We start from the raw sequence: 16550 nt of genomic DNA, 5'->3' as shown, positions 1-16550 counted from the left end.
TTGGCCCTGGTTAAATGAATGGCTGAATTTGCTATATGAACAAGTTTTCTTGAACTAACACTATACAAAGAGTATAAGAGTTGTCATTTTGGTTGCATGCTCTGACTGGAGTGTTGGGAGAAGAAAACAGCTTTGTGTTAATGGAATCCAAGATAAAACTGAAGGTGACCTTGTGTGTTTGTTTGGACCAATAATCAAGGGAAGACAGGCCACTTTTGATTCTTTATTGTGGCTGAAACTGAAAATTTCTTGTCTGTTTCAGATGTGCCTTGAAAGGGTTTCTGGCCTAATCCTCAGCAGTGCCTGGTGATTCCAGTTCATTCCCTTAAACCTATGTTTTAAATTTTACTGTTTTAACTTTGTTTACTTGCTTTTTTGTATAATTTCACAGTAGTGTAGATGATCATATGGAAATGCATGATATGTGGTAGTAAGCTGATGGAACATGCTAAATTTGTCTTTCTTTTTAGAGTAATTTATAAATTATTGGCTTCCAAAAGTGAAAGTATCTGGGTACAAGCTCTGAAGGTATTGGGATATTTCCTCAAACACCTGGGTCACAAGTAAGTATTTTCTCTGAAGTGTTTCTAGTGGCATGGTGTGGTGATGATTTTTTTTCTTTTGTCATATTCACTTAAAACTACAAGACATATTGTCTAGAATGTATTTGGAATGCTGTATCCAGATAGTTTTTGAAGAGTAGTTTACAGTTTTGTTATTCTTCTGTGCATATTGGGAAAATACTGTTAACTGTTAGATAGTTTCATAGTTTTCATAGTTTCTAGGGTCGGAAGGGACCTGAGTAGATCATCTAGTCCGACGCCCCCACCATGGCAGGAAATAATACTGGGGTCAAACGACCCTAGCAAGATGTTCGTCTAACCTCCTCTTAAAGACCCCCAGGGTAGGAGCCAGCACCACTTCTCTTGGAAGTTGGTTCCAGATCCTAGCCGCCCTGACCGTGAAGTAGCGCTTCCTGATATCTAGCCTAAACGTGCCCTCTGCCAGCTTGTGACCGTTATTCCCGGTCACTCCTGGCAGTGCACGGGGGAATAGTGATTCCCTCAGCGCCTGCTGATCCCCCCAGATAGATGTATTTAGTGAAAATAGTATTTAAAATGATCTAAAAACGTTTTTAAATTGTCTATATCGTGCTATAAAACTCTGAAAATGCTTATATATGAAACAATGTCAGATTGTGTCATTTGTCATAATGCCAGTCATTTGTAAATTAAGTATCATGACAAGAAAATATGAAGGCCTTCTGTCATACAAGATCTTTGCAAATGAAGATGGGAACACATGCAGCAGAGGAATAATACAATGTTTCCCCATGGAAGCTAGTTATAGCTACTGAAAAACATGTAGAAGGAACTCCACAAGAATTATATAAATGATTATAAACATTAAACCTGAAACTGACATGTAAAATATGAAAATATATGCATCAATGAAATTCAGAATGATTCAGTACCTTGTTTGACACAGTATTGTCTCATTTTTCAAAGTTACTTATTTTTATTATGCTATTTTATGTTGCCTTACATTTTCAAAATGCTGTCCAAATAGTGATAGATTAATCCTCAGTCCTTCTATGAGACTGGATAAGTTATTAGCCTTGTTTTACAAATTATGGAATTGAGACAGAGGTTAAATAACTTACATGGAGTCTCACAGATGCATTATTGAAAAAGTTAGCTAGTATCAAATCTCAAATGTCTTGCACCATGCCCCTTGCTTAGTTAACTAGATTAACCTGCCTTCCCTTTCATTCAAATAGTCACAGCCATACTAATGACAGGAGCTGGCAACCTTTTGTTGCTGCAAGCCAGAGTCCATGACCTGGCCCCCAGAGAGATCCAGCTGTCTGTGCTTACCTTAACTACAGATACCCTGCTGCTCTGCAGTGAGGGCTGCAGAAGAGAGTGCTACAGAAATGATGGGTGAACTTGCTATGAATTTGTCCAGTGTGAAGTGTACTGAAGACAGTTGTGGGTGGCTAGCTTCCAGATGGCGATGGACACACTCCTGGAGCAGGGCTTGGACTAGGTGGACCTCCTGAAGTCCCTTCCAGGCTTACTTTTCTGAGATTCAGTTCTCTGGGCCTCCAAGGCCATAGTGCTACCATGGGCTAAGACAAATATTTCTTGTCTTAGCCCATGATGATCCTTGGTTTCACCCATAACCTTTTACCTTAAATCTTCTCTCTGCCCGTACAACAATCACAAACCCCTGTGCATTCTGCTTACATAGTCCACCAAGAAGTAGCACCATGGTCAAAGAAAACATGGGACAAGTGAGTGAAACTATGTAAGGTTAACCCATATTGTAAAATGCAGTAGGGATCATGGAAATGAAGTAGTTTGGAGTAGGAAAAAAGGCCGATAATAAATAAACAGCTTCCTCCTCAGTTGTCACCATAATATATGCAAATGTATACCCAAATAGGGTTTTGGTTCTCTAATTTTATGTAAAAGTATATTTAGAATAATCTCCACCAGTATAAATCAATCATTCACACATTTTCCCCCAAACATGACACCATACACTTCAGAGAGATTATTTGCAATTCTGCTTTACACACCAGCACGCAATCTCAGGGAAAGCTACAGTCGAAGTAATTTACAACAGCTGCACCAACCACACATTAATAATCATAACGCATAACTAAAACACATTTAATATTGCCAAAGTTCAAAAGTGCCTGATGGCTATTAAAGAGTAGGTTGAGGTAATTAATTCTGAGAAGGAAAGCTAAGGACGAGTGGAATGTAGTTGCAACATTGAGCTCGCGTTGGTGAGCTACTATATTTACTTCATACAACACTCACTTTCCCCCCCAAATTTAGCCATGCAAAATTGGAGTGTATGTTTTAAATGGGGAAGCTGATTCTCTATGCTGGAATGGAAGCATGGAGCCACTGTAAAATGGCTGTCTTGATTCTCCCCCTGTCAGCCTTTGTGAGGGAAAGAGGGAGGAGAAGTTCACTCTTTAGCATCAGAGCTACAGTGTTAACCCTTTCACAGCTACTGCAGAATTGGCAGTAGTTGGTGGCTAAGCAACCAACAACTGTTGCCAATTCACCAGTGACTGTGAGAGGGTTAAAATGTAAGCCTTTACCTGAGGGGCATCCATCAGGATTCAGCCCTGCAGTTGGGTTCCCTCCCCTGCAGTCAAAATTCGTCCATGAATCTGAAAAAATCTTTCTTCATGCTGCTTTCCCAAAACCAGGTACCTTGTTTGTTTTATTCGGAGTGTTTCAACTGGGGACATGTGGTGTGTAAGACACTGATGTTTACTCTAACTTCCTTATGGACAATAAAGTTGTTTTCTTCCTTGTCCTCCTTTTGCTTTTTCCATTCTAAGCAGCATATAGTATGCTTATTAGGCAGTCAGCAAATTACTTGACATGCAGCCTGGGCTGTTAATCCTAACTTTGCTTTGTCAGTACTGTGTTGTTAGCCACTGTGCAAACTAACTAGTGTCAAGGCTGCTATTAGAAGCAAGGAGCTCTAAATAAAAGCATAAGGAGCCTTCATTAAGGGTGAACAGCTGAGCACAATCTTTCAGTAACAATATAACAAATATTAATTATGTAGGGAAAGTTAAGAGTGGACTCTTCCCCTACAAAGTAAGTCACCCTTAAAGCAACTAAAGCAGTGTCTAATTTTGAGATCAATGAGATTTGGTAAATGGTAAGTGCCATTGGCATGATTTTAATGTCTTCTCACATAATGTGGGGATGCCTTAGATGGCTTACACTGACCTTAGATTTTGAGTTAGATGTTGAGTTTACAGCCATAAATTTTCCACTTAGTATGTACATATCACAATAGCCAAACTGCATAAAAATATTCCTGTAAGACATTTTAATTCATGATTGTAGTGATCTCTCTCTTTTTTTTTCTTCATTATGGTAATTTTCCTGTCACAGTGGTTTAATGTGCTTTTATTACATTTCAGTTAGACTTCCTCTCTCTAAAGGGGTTTAGGTATATTAGCAGTTTTTGTAAATAACCATGTGCTGTGCCTTATCTTTGAGAAGCATCACAACCTTCTTTGGAAGTAGTACAGGGAATGAACCAATAAAAGTTAGCTTTAAACACATAGGCTAGGGACAGATATTACACATAAACCAATAGAAATGATCAGAAACTAGTTCATATCTGTAACGCAACAGTTCAGTGCACATAAACTGCTTTCAAAATGGCTAAGACCAGTTTAATATAAATCTGGATGGATATAGTACCAGACATAACTGATTTAGGTTAAATGGCTTTATTGAACTTGTGTCCCAGATCCCCTTCTGATTCAAGTTAACTCACAGTGCCCCAGCATCCCAGGATGGTTTGCACCTCCCCCCACAAACATCCTCATCTTGTTCACAGGCTGGGCATGCTAGCCTTGGCCCAAACTGTCCGCTCTGGCTGAGCAAGGAGGGCTGTTCTAGGACCCTCCAGATTCTGGCCTGGGTCATTGCAGGCATGTGGTTGCATTTTCTGAATCAAAAGTGAATATTTGTTCACTTGCTTATCTGTTCAATATAAACAGCTTAAGACTAACCTGTGAAGATTGAATCAATTCAGGCATTTCTACTGTCTTTACTTAGCCATATAGCCTATATATTTCTAGCAAGTTTTATTGGTACTCTAATTTATTTTTAACCTGTAGTACATTGTATTTTTCTGTGTATTTCTCATATAAATGAGTCTTAGGCTGTAATTATCTGACTAAAACCTATACTGTAAACAGTACATACAAGAGGACAGAGCTAAGATTGTATTTTTGACTCCCTTGAAAGCTTACCCCACATCTTTACTATTCATAAGGACATTTAGATTTTTACAAATCATCTGGAGAAAGTAGTAACATAGAAACATATCTCTTGGTTTTAAAATTCTCTTACAAAAAATGGCAAGCCTTTGTGCATTTCACAATCTGGAACTGGTTGCAAAGATGTCATGAGAATATCTTGTTCTACCTGTCTGGAGTTTCATGAGAGACTCACAAAACCTCTCTCTTCTGGTAAGAACTTCAGATGTGATAATCATTCTGCATCTATTACATACCATGTTGATTCATGTTGTACTTGTTCTCTATATAAATTGTTAATGCTTCTGAATAGGGAATTTTATACTTCATTTTCTGCTTTTTTTTCTTATTGTACTTTGAACATTTTCAACAATATAAACAGGGCTGTCCAGCTTCTAAGGGGCAGAGGGCTGCATAGCTGTGGGCTGCATCGGGGTGAGCCATAGGATTCCTGGGCTACATGCTGTGGACTGCACCACTTGTCTCCACCACTGCTCTGCACTGCACATTCTGGGCTTATTCTCTGTAATAAGTTATTCGGGAACCGAAGCTGCTTTCTTCTCTCCATTTTTAATGTTCTACTTTGTTCTAGCTGTTATTGCTAATATATTAAGATAGCATACGATTCAGCTGGAATTTTACCTGTGTGAACCTGTGTGATTGCCCATGCCAGTTGTTCTTCCTTCAAACAATATCACTATTTTTTATCCATATTAAAGAATGCTAAGGGTATATACTGATGGTAATAAACACCATAAATGTAAAAGTAAGTTTCATGGGAGATTTTGGAGAGCATAATACTAAGCCCAGTTAAGGGAAGATAGAATTTCTTATTTCTTACTGGTCACCCATCTGCCCAGTATAAGGATGACATTAACAGATTGGGAAAGGTTATAGAGAGTGATTCTCAACCAGGGTGATGTGAAGTCCTTTTAAGGGTGTTTCACAGTGCTACACAATATTAACATTATTAGGTCGGCAGATACCTACATGATTCGCAGGATATATCTAAAGATTTTAAATAATAACTTATAGGCCCCTTCTGTACATTACATATATCACACAATTACTGGGTTAATTGTGCAATTGATTTAGACTGACTACATGTGCACATTAACTATTGTACCATAAAAGATCCAACCGGCTGTAAAGTTATTGTTGGACAATATGTAATAGCTGGGTGCTATCTAGCTTTAGTTTGTTAGTGTAGTTTATAAGGGTCTGTCCCTGTGACTGGGACCCCTTTCAGCTGACCAGGCTCCCAGCCCCAGTGGGTGCTCCATGCACAGCCAGGGTCCAGGAGTCCTGCAGCTGAGGGGACTCATAGCGCTGGCAGTGTGGAGCAGATGGGGACTCTGGGTCCCATAGCTGTGGATGCCAGGTCCCCTGGTGCACTGCTGCAATCTCCCAGCACTGGGGATGTGTGCGGTGCCCTATGGCTGGGATATTGCAGCAACTGTGGTCTCTCAGCTGTGAGGGTGTATGGGGTGCCCCACGCCTGGGAGCCTTGTTGGCTGAGAGGGCTCCCAGGCAAAGGATCTTGCTTCTGGATGGTTCAGGCATGGCAGGAGAGGTGTGATTCTGTGGACTGTGCATTTGATCCCTTTGCGCCTTTATCTGCAAGTATAGAGGGGCTCATAATGTCTAAAACATCCTGTCCTGTTGTGGTCTTTGTGAGTTCTTTGCAATAGAAGACTTGCTCCATTATTTTTCTGTAGTGAAAAAATGAATAAAATTTGTTTTTGAAATGGTATGTTGCCAATTCAGAAAATTTATGGAAGGGTGCTATGAGCCTAAAAAGGTTGAGAGCCAGTGGAGTATAGGGTTAGCTGTGTTTGTATTTCTTCTGTAATGAACAGCTTTGAGGGCCAGAAGGTCTGCCAGTTTTTACGTGTAGGAGCCTATGCAAAATACAAAACTGTATTCTGACAGCCATTCTGTATTGTCAGAACTTCCATAAATTGTCAGAAATGAATTAAAAAAATTTCAATAATATATAACAACAAATGAAAGTCCTAGTATTATAGACGTTTGTTTGGCTTAAAATGTTTTTAATAGAATAATTGGTCTGCATCTACTTAAATCTTTAACATGTTTTAAGGCCTGTATTTTTTGTTCTCTCCTCCAGACGAAAGGTTGAAATCATGCATACCCACAGTCTTTTCACACTTCTTGGAGAGAGGTTGATGCTGCATACAAATACGGTGACCGTTACAACATATAACACGCTTTATGAGGTACAAACTTGTAACATCTATGCAAATGATATCCTCTTATACAAAAATATGAGTGGTTAGAAATATGATTCTATATTTAAAAAATCCTAGCTTTCTGGTCACTGTGATTACATTAGAAACTGAAATGCTAAAATTCTTCTGAACCAAGTATTGTCCAGGTTTTTTTAGATTTTTCTTTACCACTGTTAACACTGTATGCAAAGTTTTATTAAAAAGTTGCAAAATCCTAATAACACTAGAGAAGGTGCTAGAAAAAGCCCCTCTATTTAAGTTTTTATACCTTCAACAACAAAAGATTATTGGAGCTTGTGACGTTAAACTTAAAATTAAGTATGGGGAAAATGCTGGAGCCAGAGCATTTTTACTTGTTCCTTTTCTTTTTTTAAATGTGAAATGGAATTACTATGAGATTAGTATGTTTATAAACTATTGAAATGGCTATTTCCCTTCTTTAGTTGGCAACACTGCCAGTTTGCCAAAATAATAAATGAACACACTCTCCTTTAAGGTTGAGACCTTGTTGCTAGCAAATTAGTGTCACTACTAAGGCAAGTGAATGCATCTCTGGAGGATTCAGTATATCGTTGCCTTTAGCACATTCTTCTTTTTTGTTGATGAGCAATTCACTTAAGCTGAAGTTCTAGTTTAACAGTTCTGTGTGCCTTGTTTTGGAAATGCCCAGCTTGACTCACCTGGAGCAGATTTTACAGCTGCACCTGTTATTGCTACTGAACCGAGTCAGAGCAATAGATATTTAGCACTGCAGGCAGTCAGGTAGTGTTCTGGAGGCATGAGCAAATGGCTAGGAGTCAAGAAAGTGTTTCGTTTTAATTCTGCCAAATATCTTGACTAATATTTAGGATGCATCTTGAGGGTTACCTGTCCTCAACTAGATGCACACAAGCCCCTGTTTCTGTTTATATACTTTGAGGCCTGCAGCACAAGCCTCCATATGATGCTTCCTATTCCTTGAGGAGACACTTTCCTGGAATCAGTCTCCAAATCACATGTCTTCCTATGCTTTGCCATAATCAGTGGGCAAAACAAATAGATGTGAGGTGGAAGCCAGGAGCAGGAAGTTCTGGGAATGCTGCTGGTTGACCTTCCTGGACTTCCAGCCTGAAGTACATGGGTGAGTTCCAGATGGATTTACAGGGAAGAGCAGAATAAGACAGGCTTGACCTTAGACCCTTAAGTTTGGCAGAACTTTTGGGGATAGACTAGATTATAGCTAAGGACCAAAACTGAAGGATTTAAATGTCAGTGGTCTGCAAGTATAGCTTTGTAGAGGCCTTAAGGTTGGCTCATACGAAAAAGGTCTAGCTACACCCTGTGTGACCTCTAGGAATTTTGTCTCTGTTTTTCCATCTTTAAAATGAGAAAATATCTTTCTTTGACCGTGTGTGTGTGTGCATGCATGTATGTGTGAATGTATAAAAAAGCACGCACAGTCATTACATAGAAAGGAACATATTGTTATGCATGTGTCCATTGCATTTATGTTCAGATTATTTTGGTCAGCAATGTATCTTCATGCCTCTGAAGATAGAAGGAGCCTATGCAGGGTCTTCAGCATCTTCCCCTTGTGGCTAAGAGTTGAAACTTTAAATCTCTAAGCCTTGTAGTGCATTGTGTGGCTTTTTTCTTTCCGAGGTAAATACTTAAATATTTAGTTGACAGTGGTTGGATTTGCAGTGAAATTTTGATAAATTCTTTTCTCACTTTTGGCAATAAAGTAGTTGATTTTTTTGTGGTGAGGTGCTGTTGGTACTGTTTTCAGTTACTATGACTAAGTCCAAAGGCTTCAAAAACTGCTCTTTATACAGGTCTATTTTCTGTTTTTAATGATGGGTATACCAAAGGCTAGTTTTGTCTGATAATTGGGCATGCTATGAAGAGAGAGACCATTTGTAAATAGTGTTTTAGGAGAACGCACAGTGCTCAGGAATCTGTTGAAAATGTATTTTGGAGAGATGTCTAATCTGTGTACCTCAAGGGTATAAAGTTTTGATAGCTCATGTCATAGTGCTTCAATGGGACTGAAGTTTCTTATAAAACATTGGATGAATGACAAGAGAGAGTGCACTGCAAGCTCACAGGGAAAAGTGATGAAGGTCTTCCTCACTGACAAACAACATCATTTACTGACTGTCCCTCAGATGAAAAATTGCAAGCAGGATCCCACATTGGCCTTGAGTTACTGTGTTGCACTGTATGAGGTGTTAATGACAGAATCATTGACTTCCACAGATGACTAAACACATTCTAGGATTCTTAAAATAAATTACTAACACATTAGCATTTCCAGTTGAGATGGTTAAAAGAAATCGCACAGGATTCTAGACATGTTCCACAAATGAATTTGATTAGTTTGTTGTGGTTGTTATATTGGATTAAATCAACACATATATGTGAGTTGGTCAATTAGATGTACAGCCAGACACTGAACACTAGTAACTTTATGTTCTGAGTTACAAGTAGGCATCAAAAACTGAGAGACCATTGAAGTAGTGTCTCCAGATGAACTCAATTTTTAAAATATGGTATTATTTTTATCATTTTATGTAAATGCGATCTTGTACTATTTGCACTTTGTGGTCCTAAATGCCAAAAGTTTGTCACAAATAAAAGTGCCTTATGTAAGTGGTCCGAGATGATAAACTGAAAACTCTTGTTGATCATGTGTCAGCACATACATTTCTAGGAAAAAGTGTAATTTACTAATGGAATGATCTTGAAGGATTTTATTTAAAATATTTTCAGATACCCATAACTGCACATAATCAGAACCGATTTAGAAAGCTACAGAAGTGGGTACAAAAGATTAGCCATAAATGATTATATTATAAACTCTTTTAGATACTGAATTTGCCCTTCCACATGGCAATTGTGGCATATTTTAAATGACTAATAATGGTAAAAGGATTCTGTATCAACATACATTCACAGATGTTAAATGTTTACAACTGGAGTAAGCTTGGTTAGTGATTAACAAATCACATTCTGAAATAAATATGGATCATTAGTCACCTGACTGTATTAAGAGTGACATCTGTTCAAATATGTTTTGAGTTTTCAAAGCACAGAAAGAGATTATGTAAATACTGCTATTTAAGCCATATTTTTATTAATTCAGCCTTGTGTGAACAGGAGGCAGATCTTAAATCTCTTGTTTTAGAGGCTTAACCAAGTAGAAATATATTGATTGTGTCTTGGCAATTATTTTTCTTTAAGTGGCTAAGTCAAGAAGTTATGTAGTCGAAGGAGCAGGACAGGTTTAGGACTGTGCAAGCCTTGATGAAGTACTGTACATTTAAACACTGTGTGGGGCATTCAAAGGTGACATGCATTAACTGCCTTCTCATTATGCCTCTGTGTTTGGCCTATGACTCCTGACTTATAAGAAGGTTCTGCAGCTTCACTCCCAAGAATATCCTGGGCCCAGTGGCTGTGATTTTGAACAAGACAGGTTAATATTTTATTAGAAGCCTTGTGCATATCGGTTGACTCTGAGTACATCATGTTTGAGATGCTGTGGTGTTTCAGGCTTCTCTGGTGGCATTAACATCCAAAATTTAACCCCTAGACCTCTGAATTTATAAGGAATCTTGCATTAAAGTAAGTAATAACTGCATTTTGAGTAAAATCCATTAAGACCACTGATGCATGTCTTTTTATATTTGGCCAAAGTTGTTTACAGCCAGCCATGGATTCATGAAAAACAAATAAAGTCAAATACACTTGATCTTCTTTGACAAAGTAACTATTTGGGTGGGTGAAGGGAATTCCGTGGATATAGAGTATCTTGACTTCAGTAGAGCTTCTGAAAAGGTCCTACACAACCTTCTCATAAACAAATTGGATAAATGTAGGCTAGGCATAACTGCTACAAGATGAATAGGTAACTGTCTCAATAGCCACAAGCACAGGGTAATTATTAATGGGTCCATGTCAGAATGGTAGGAGGTTTCAAGTGGACTCCCACAGAGGTCTGTTCTGGGCCCGGTGCTGTTCAACGTGTTTGTTAACAATTTGGATACTGACATAGAAAAGCTAGACATTTATAAGTCAGTGGGACCCAATGGACTCCATCTGACAGTACTGAAGAAGCTGGCTGACGTCATTGCAGAACCCTGGCAAAGCTCTTTCAGAATTCATGGCCCACAGAGGATATCCCTGAGAATTGGAAGAGGGCCAATATTGTGCCCATCTTTAAGAAGGGGAAGAGGGAGGACCCAGGCAACTATAGGCCAGTCAGCCTAATCTCTATCCCAGGGAAAATCCTGGAAAAGCTCATTAAAGAATCTATGTGCGATACACTTGCGGAAGGTAAGATTCTGAATGACAGTCAGAATGGCCTTGTTCTGGGTAGGTCTTGTTTTACCAATCTCATTTCCTTCTCTGACTAGGTCTCTTGCCACCTGGACATGAGAGACAAGGTAGATGTTATATACCTAGACTTCCAAAAGGCTTTTGATCTACTATCCTACGATATCCTTGTGGGAAAACTGGAAGATTGTGGGCTCAGCTGCTTGACATTTCAGTAGGTGGGAAACTGGCTACAGGAAGTGATCCGTCTTGTCGTGGTGTGAAGTGGCCAGTGGTGTCCTTCAGGGGCCCATGCTTGGACTGGTGCTTTTCAACATCTTTATCAGTGGTTTGGATGGGGAAGTGAAAAGCTCGCTGGCCACGTTCATGGATGACACCAAGTTCTGGGGAAGTGTAGCCACACCAGAAGATAGGTTGCTGATACAGGTGGACCTGGACAGGCTAGGGAGTTGGGCAGACCAGAACCAGATGAAGTTTAACACTTCCAAGTGTAAGGTGCTCCATCTGGGGACAAATAACCCTCAACATACATACAGGCTTGGAGGTGACAGCCTGGCGTGTACCATGGCTGAAAGGGACCTAGGGGTAATGATTGACCATTGCATGAACATGAGCCATCAGTGCAATGCCGTGGCCAGCAGGGCCAATAACATGCTGGCATGCATCAACTGATGTATCTTGTGTAAAACTAAGGAAGTGAGACTCCCACTGTACTCAGCACTGGTGAGACCACAGTTGGAGTACTGTGCCCAGTTCTGGGCACTTAACTTCAAAAAGGATGTGGAAAAATTTGAGAGGGTCCAGAGAACAGCCATGCATATGATCAGGGACTTGCAAGCCAGGCCATACGAGGAAAGGCTGAGGGACCTGGGCATCTTTAACCTAAAGATGAGAACCTAAAGAAGAGAAGGTTGAGAGAGGACTTGATAGCAGCTTACTGCTATATCAGAGGAGTGCGTCAACTGTTGACTAGGGCACCCCTGGGGAAGGCCAGGATCAGTGGATATAAACTCCTGGAAGGCCACTTCAGGTTTAATACCAGGAAAGACTCCTTTACAGTCAGGGTGTCCAGAGTGTGGAATAAACTCCCCCCAGAGGTGGTGCAGTCACCTACCCTGGAGGTTTCAAGAGGAGACTGGGCTAGAGCGGGGGGAGGTGGACCCAGTGATCTGTGAAGTCCCTTCCAGCTCCCAACAATCTATGAATAGAAAGCTTCTTGAGCAAGTATGAAGATGACACAGAACTGGGAAGGATTGTGAACATGTTGGAGAATACAGTTGCAGTTCAGAAGGATCTTAACAAATTGGAAGGTTGGGCTAGAGCTAACCAGATGAAGTTCAACACAGACAAATGCGAAGTGCTACACCTTGGGAGAAATAATCAAATACTTGTATAAAATGAGTGATACCTGGCTGGATGGCAGCACTATGGAAAAGGACTAGAAGTCTTGGTAGATCACAGACTCAATATGAGTCTACTGTGTGATACAGCCACACACAAGGCGAATGCGGCTTTGGGATGCATCAGAAGCATTAGGTGGAAGACACGAGAGGTGATAAGTGCCTCTCTACTTGGCACTGGTTGGGCCTCATCTGGAGTACTGTGTGCAGTTCTGGGCTCCACATTTTAAAAAGAATGTGGGGAAATTAGGGTCCGTAGACAGGTAACAAAAATGATAAAAGTCTTGGAACGCAAGTCATACAAGGAGAAGCTGAAGGAGGGAGGCCTGTTCAGCTTGCAGAAAAGGTGTTGGAGGGGACATGTTAGCAGCCTTCAAGTACTTGAAGGCCTGCCATAAAGAAGAGGGAAAGCACCTTTTCTGTCCTGCTGCAGCAAAAAGGTGGCTTGGATGACTTGAAGTTTCAGCAAAGTAAATATAGATTGGATATCCAGAAAAACTTCACTCTGAGAATTGTGAGGCAGTGGTATAGACTGCATAGGGAAGCTGTGGACTCTATATCACTGGAGGTGTTCAAGAAGAGGTTTAACAGCCACTGGTTGGGGATAATCTAGGTGTAGATAAACCTATGTTCTACTATGGGTATTTCCCAGGCTTCTGGCTGCTCCTACCGCCATATTGCTACATGTGTCAGGGTATTTTTAAGCCTTCCTCAGAGGCATGTGTGTTAGCTACAGCTACGGTTGGGGACTTTGACTGGGGTGTACCTAATGCTCCTGCTGGGATTTAAGCATGGAGGTTCCTGTCTTAAGGATCTTGTCCCCCCCACTCAGGGCCAGACTGATCACTATATTTGGGGTCAAGAAGGAATTTTATCTAGGGTGACCATGCATCCCAGTTTCTCCAGGATTCTGTAATCTGGGCTGGAGTAGGCGAAGAGGCGAAGGAGCATGATGGGCTAGGCAAGTGGTCAGGCATGCATGCCATAAAGGACCAAGATGTGCAGAATGGAGCAGGTGCCACTGCGCTTGCATGTGGCATGTCCTTGTGCCTGCACAGGAGCAGCAGTGCCTACTCAGCCTGCTGCGTGGCATACCATGTTTCTGCATCTTCCCACCAGACTCAGTCTTGGGACTTTTGACCAACTGGCTGGGGCCGGGCTACAGAATCCCAGAGCATCCTGGTGAAACCAGCTATAGCAGAACCAGGACCTAGGGGTGACCATGGTGCCCTCTGGTGGCTAAATAGCCATTGCCTCAACCTGATTCTAGGTACCCTCCCCTCCACCCATCATGTCTTGAAGTAATTGTTAAATTGTGAAATGAAAGCTGCCTTTTAGTCCTAGAGCTGGTCCTCATACTTCATTTGCCAGTGGATCCACTCTCAGCAACCACTAGCCTGAACCAGGTCTGTCCATAGTTGGGCCTTCCTGGCCCATATGTGCCTTGAGGCACCTGTTGCCTTAGGGGTTTATTACATGGCTCCACGCTGCCCCTTATACCATGCCAATGCCTCTCAGGTATTTTGTCCAATTAATCCCTTGTAGGTCTCTCAGCCCACTCGGTCTCCACCCCTCTTCTGTTGCTGCGCCACTTAGCTCAGGATTCACTGGGTTGGACCCGGCTTTTGGGCTTCTGTCTTAGCCATGCCATATCAGGCTCTGGCTTAGCCCCATTTGGGCTTTGGGCCCTGGGCCTATCTCTGCCCTACTCTACCATTGGGCCCTTGGCCACTGTCTCTGCCCTTCTTGAGCACTGAGCCCTCTGGCCCAGACTGCCCCTCTTTGGGTTCACTGCCACCTCAGGCACCTGACTGTGCCTTCACCCTGCTCTCAGCAGGACTCAAGGTGATCATGTGCCCCCAGGGTATTAATTCTCGAGAAAGCACTTCTCATAGTCCCACCCAAACCACTGATCTAAATGGTAATGGTGCCCATACGTGTACTCCAACGCATTCTTAATTAATTGAGTCTGCTAATTAGAATGCTCCAGCATGCCTCACCATTACATGTATTCAATGTCCCGTGTTTCAAAATGATGACGCAGCACTTTCACTAAAGCTTGTTTGATGAGTTTTATTTGAAGCACTGCTGTGGCCATTTTGAAATGTGGGTCACTGAATACACATGATGATGGTGTTTTAATTAGAGCAGCTGCCTGGGAGCCATTCTAACTAAACCACCCACCTTGGACCCTGGAGTATATGTATAAACACCCTAAGTTACATCCTGCTTCTTTGTAGCAGTAGTTTCCTTTCTCTAGGTATTGCAGGACCAGTATCATGCTGGCACTCCTGAGAGTGGCTCTTGGGGCAGCCCAGCATCCCCCTGTAGCCCTCCTGGCTGGGAGCTCTTCATCCTGAGGCCTGCAGGGCTAGACTTCCCGGCTTAGCTCAAACCCAGGCTTCTATACCATGTCCAGATATAGCATGCTCTCAGGCTATCTTCAGCTGGCAAACTCCCTTCAAGGCTCCTTTCCCTTCCATTTCCAGAGGCAGACTTTGGTTCTGGCTCTGATCAGGGCTTTATATGCAGAGACCCTGCCCCCTTCTGGTCAAGTGCCTTATCAGCTAACCTGTTGGCAAGGCCAGCAATCCTGGCCTGGCTGGCTGCCTTTGTGATTCACAAAAATCCTTCCCTTAAAGGGATCGTTCCACTTTTCTGTAACAGGAAAAGGTTTCTCTGTTACACTGGGATGTATAGTCACCATAATTCTCCCTATGGTCAGATTGATATGGACTGTGGGGGAATTTGCCTTTCTTTGTAGTGTAGGGTATGGCTCTCTACCCAGGATCTCTTGCACCTATCTTGACAACATTTCATAAAAGCAGGGCACTGGTTGCCATATTTCCCCTGGTTTACCTGTGGAAGGTTTGTTGTTTTAGGGTTGATGGTAGTTTTATGTAGAGTTCAGTTTATGATTGCTATGGGATGGTTTGGATAGGTATGATCCTGCCTTAGGCAGGAGGTTGGTGGTTCTAAACCTTATTCATACTGGGACCCATTTGCAAAGATTGATGGCTTGTCCCATCCCACACACCCCTCGCCCTGCCAGTGCCTGACCCACAGTGCCCTGACCCCCTGCCCTGCTACAGCCTCAATACCTGGCCACCCGACCACCTATTCTCAGTGCCAGCAGGCACCTGTCCTCCTCCACACACACATCCCCTCCACCCACACATGCACACACTGCCCCCCCTACTTCCCAATGGCAGTTGCCAAACGCTGGCCCTTCAACCCCTGCACCCTATATACTTACCTTCATCCTGCTGCTGGGGCTGCTCCCATGCCCCTGCCTGGCTGTGTGCTGACCATGCCCCAAGCAGCCCCTTGCAGGCTAGAATGCTGTTAGCCTCCAAAGGAAAACCCAAATTTTTGCACATTTTTCTGGCACTTGCTCATGACCCTTTGAAATATTCTTGCAACCCACTTCTGGGTCATGATCCATGGGTTGAGAAACTCTGGACTAGATGATCTCTGGAGGTCCCTTCCAGCCCTACTTCTCTATGATTCTGTGACACAGCACTAAACTGAGTTTGTGTTATATTGATGGAACAGTTGATGAAATAAGAAGGCGATCAGTATCTCTTCCATAAACAGCCACGTTTGGAAGAAATTATATATTAGATGGGAATAGATTTTGAAGTCTGACAAGACTGGAAGGGTGTCTCCAGCAGAAATTGGCTGCATAGATATCTTACCGGGGCGCATCTAGATTCTAGCAGTGATTGTTTTAGGACCTGGTAATTGATAGAGTCATGAGAACCTCTGTGT

The 16550-nt window shown here is 41.9% G+C and overlaps 1 protein-coding gene across 12 annotated transcripts in view; it reads left to right on the top strand.

Moving 5' to 3' along the window:
• Nucleotides 1-16550, top strand: part of NBEA (neurobeachin) — an 835610-nt gene that overhangs the window by 266144 nt on the left and 552916 nt on the right. For all 12 annotated transcript variants that reach the window (XM_090027554.1, XM_090027509.1, XM_090027581.1 and 9 more), the window contains 2 exons: nucleotides 471-563; nucleotides 6942-7050. In XM_090027554.1, the coding sequence (XP_089883680.1) occupies nucleotides 471-563; nucleotides 6942-7050 (202 nt within the window). The remainder of the gene's footprint in view (nucleotides 1-470; nucleotides 564-6941; nucleotides 7051-16550) is intronic.

Source organism: Crocodylus siamensis, chromosome 1, assembly GCF_052110815.1.
Source record: "Crocodylus siamensis isolate JL-2025a chromosome 1, ASM5211081v1, whole genome shotgun sequence".
NCBI lineage: Eukaryota > Metazoa > Chordata > Crocodylia > Crocodylidae > Crocodylus > Crocodylus siamensis.
Note: the sequence above shows the minus strand (reverse complement) of the source record. Positions and strands in the feature narration are given on the sequence as shown.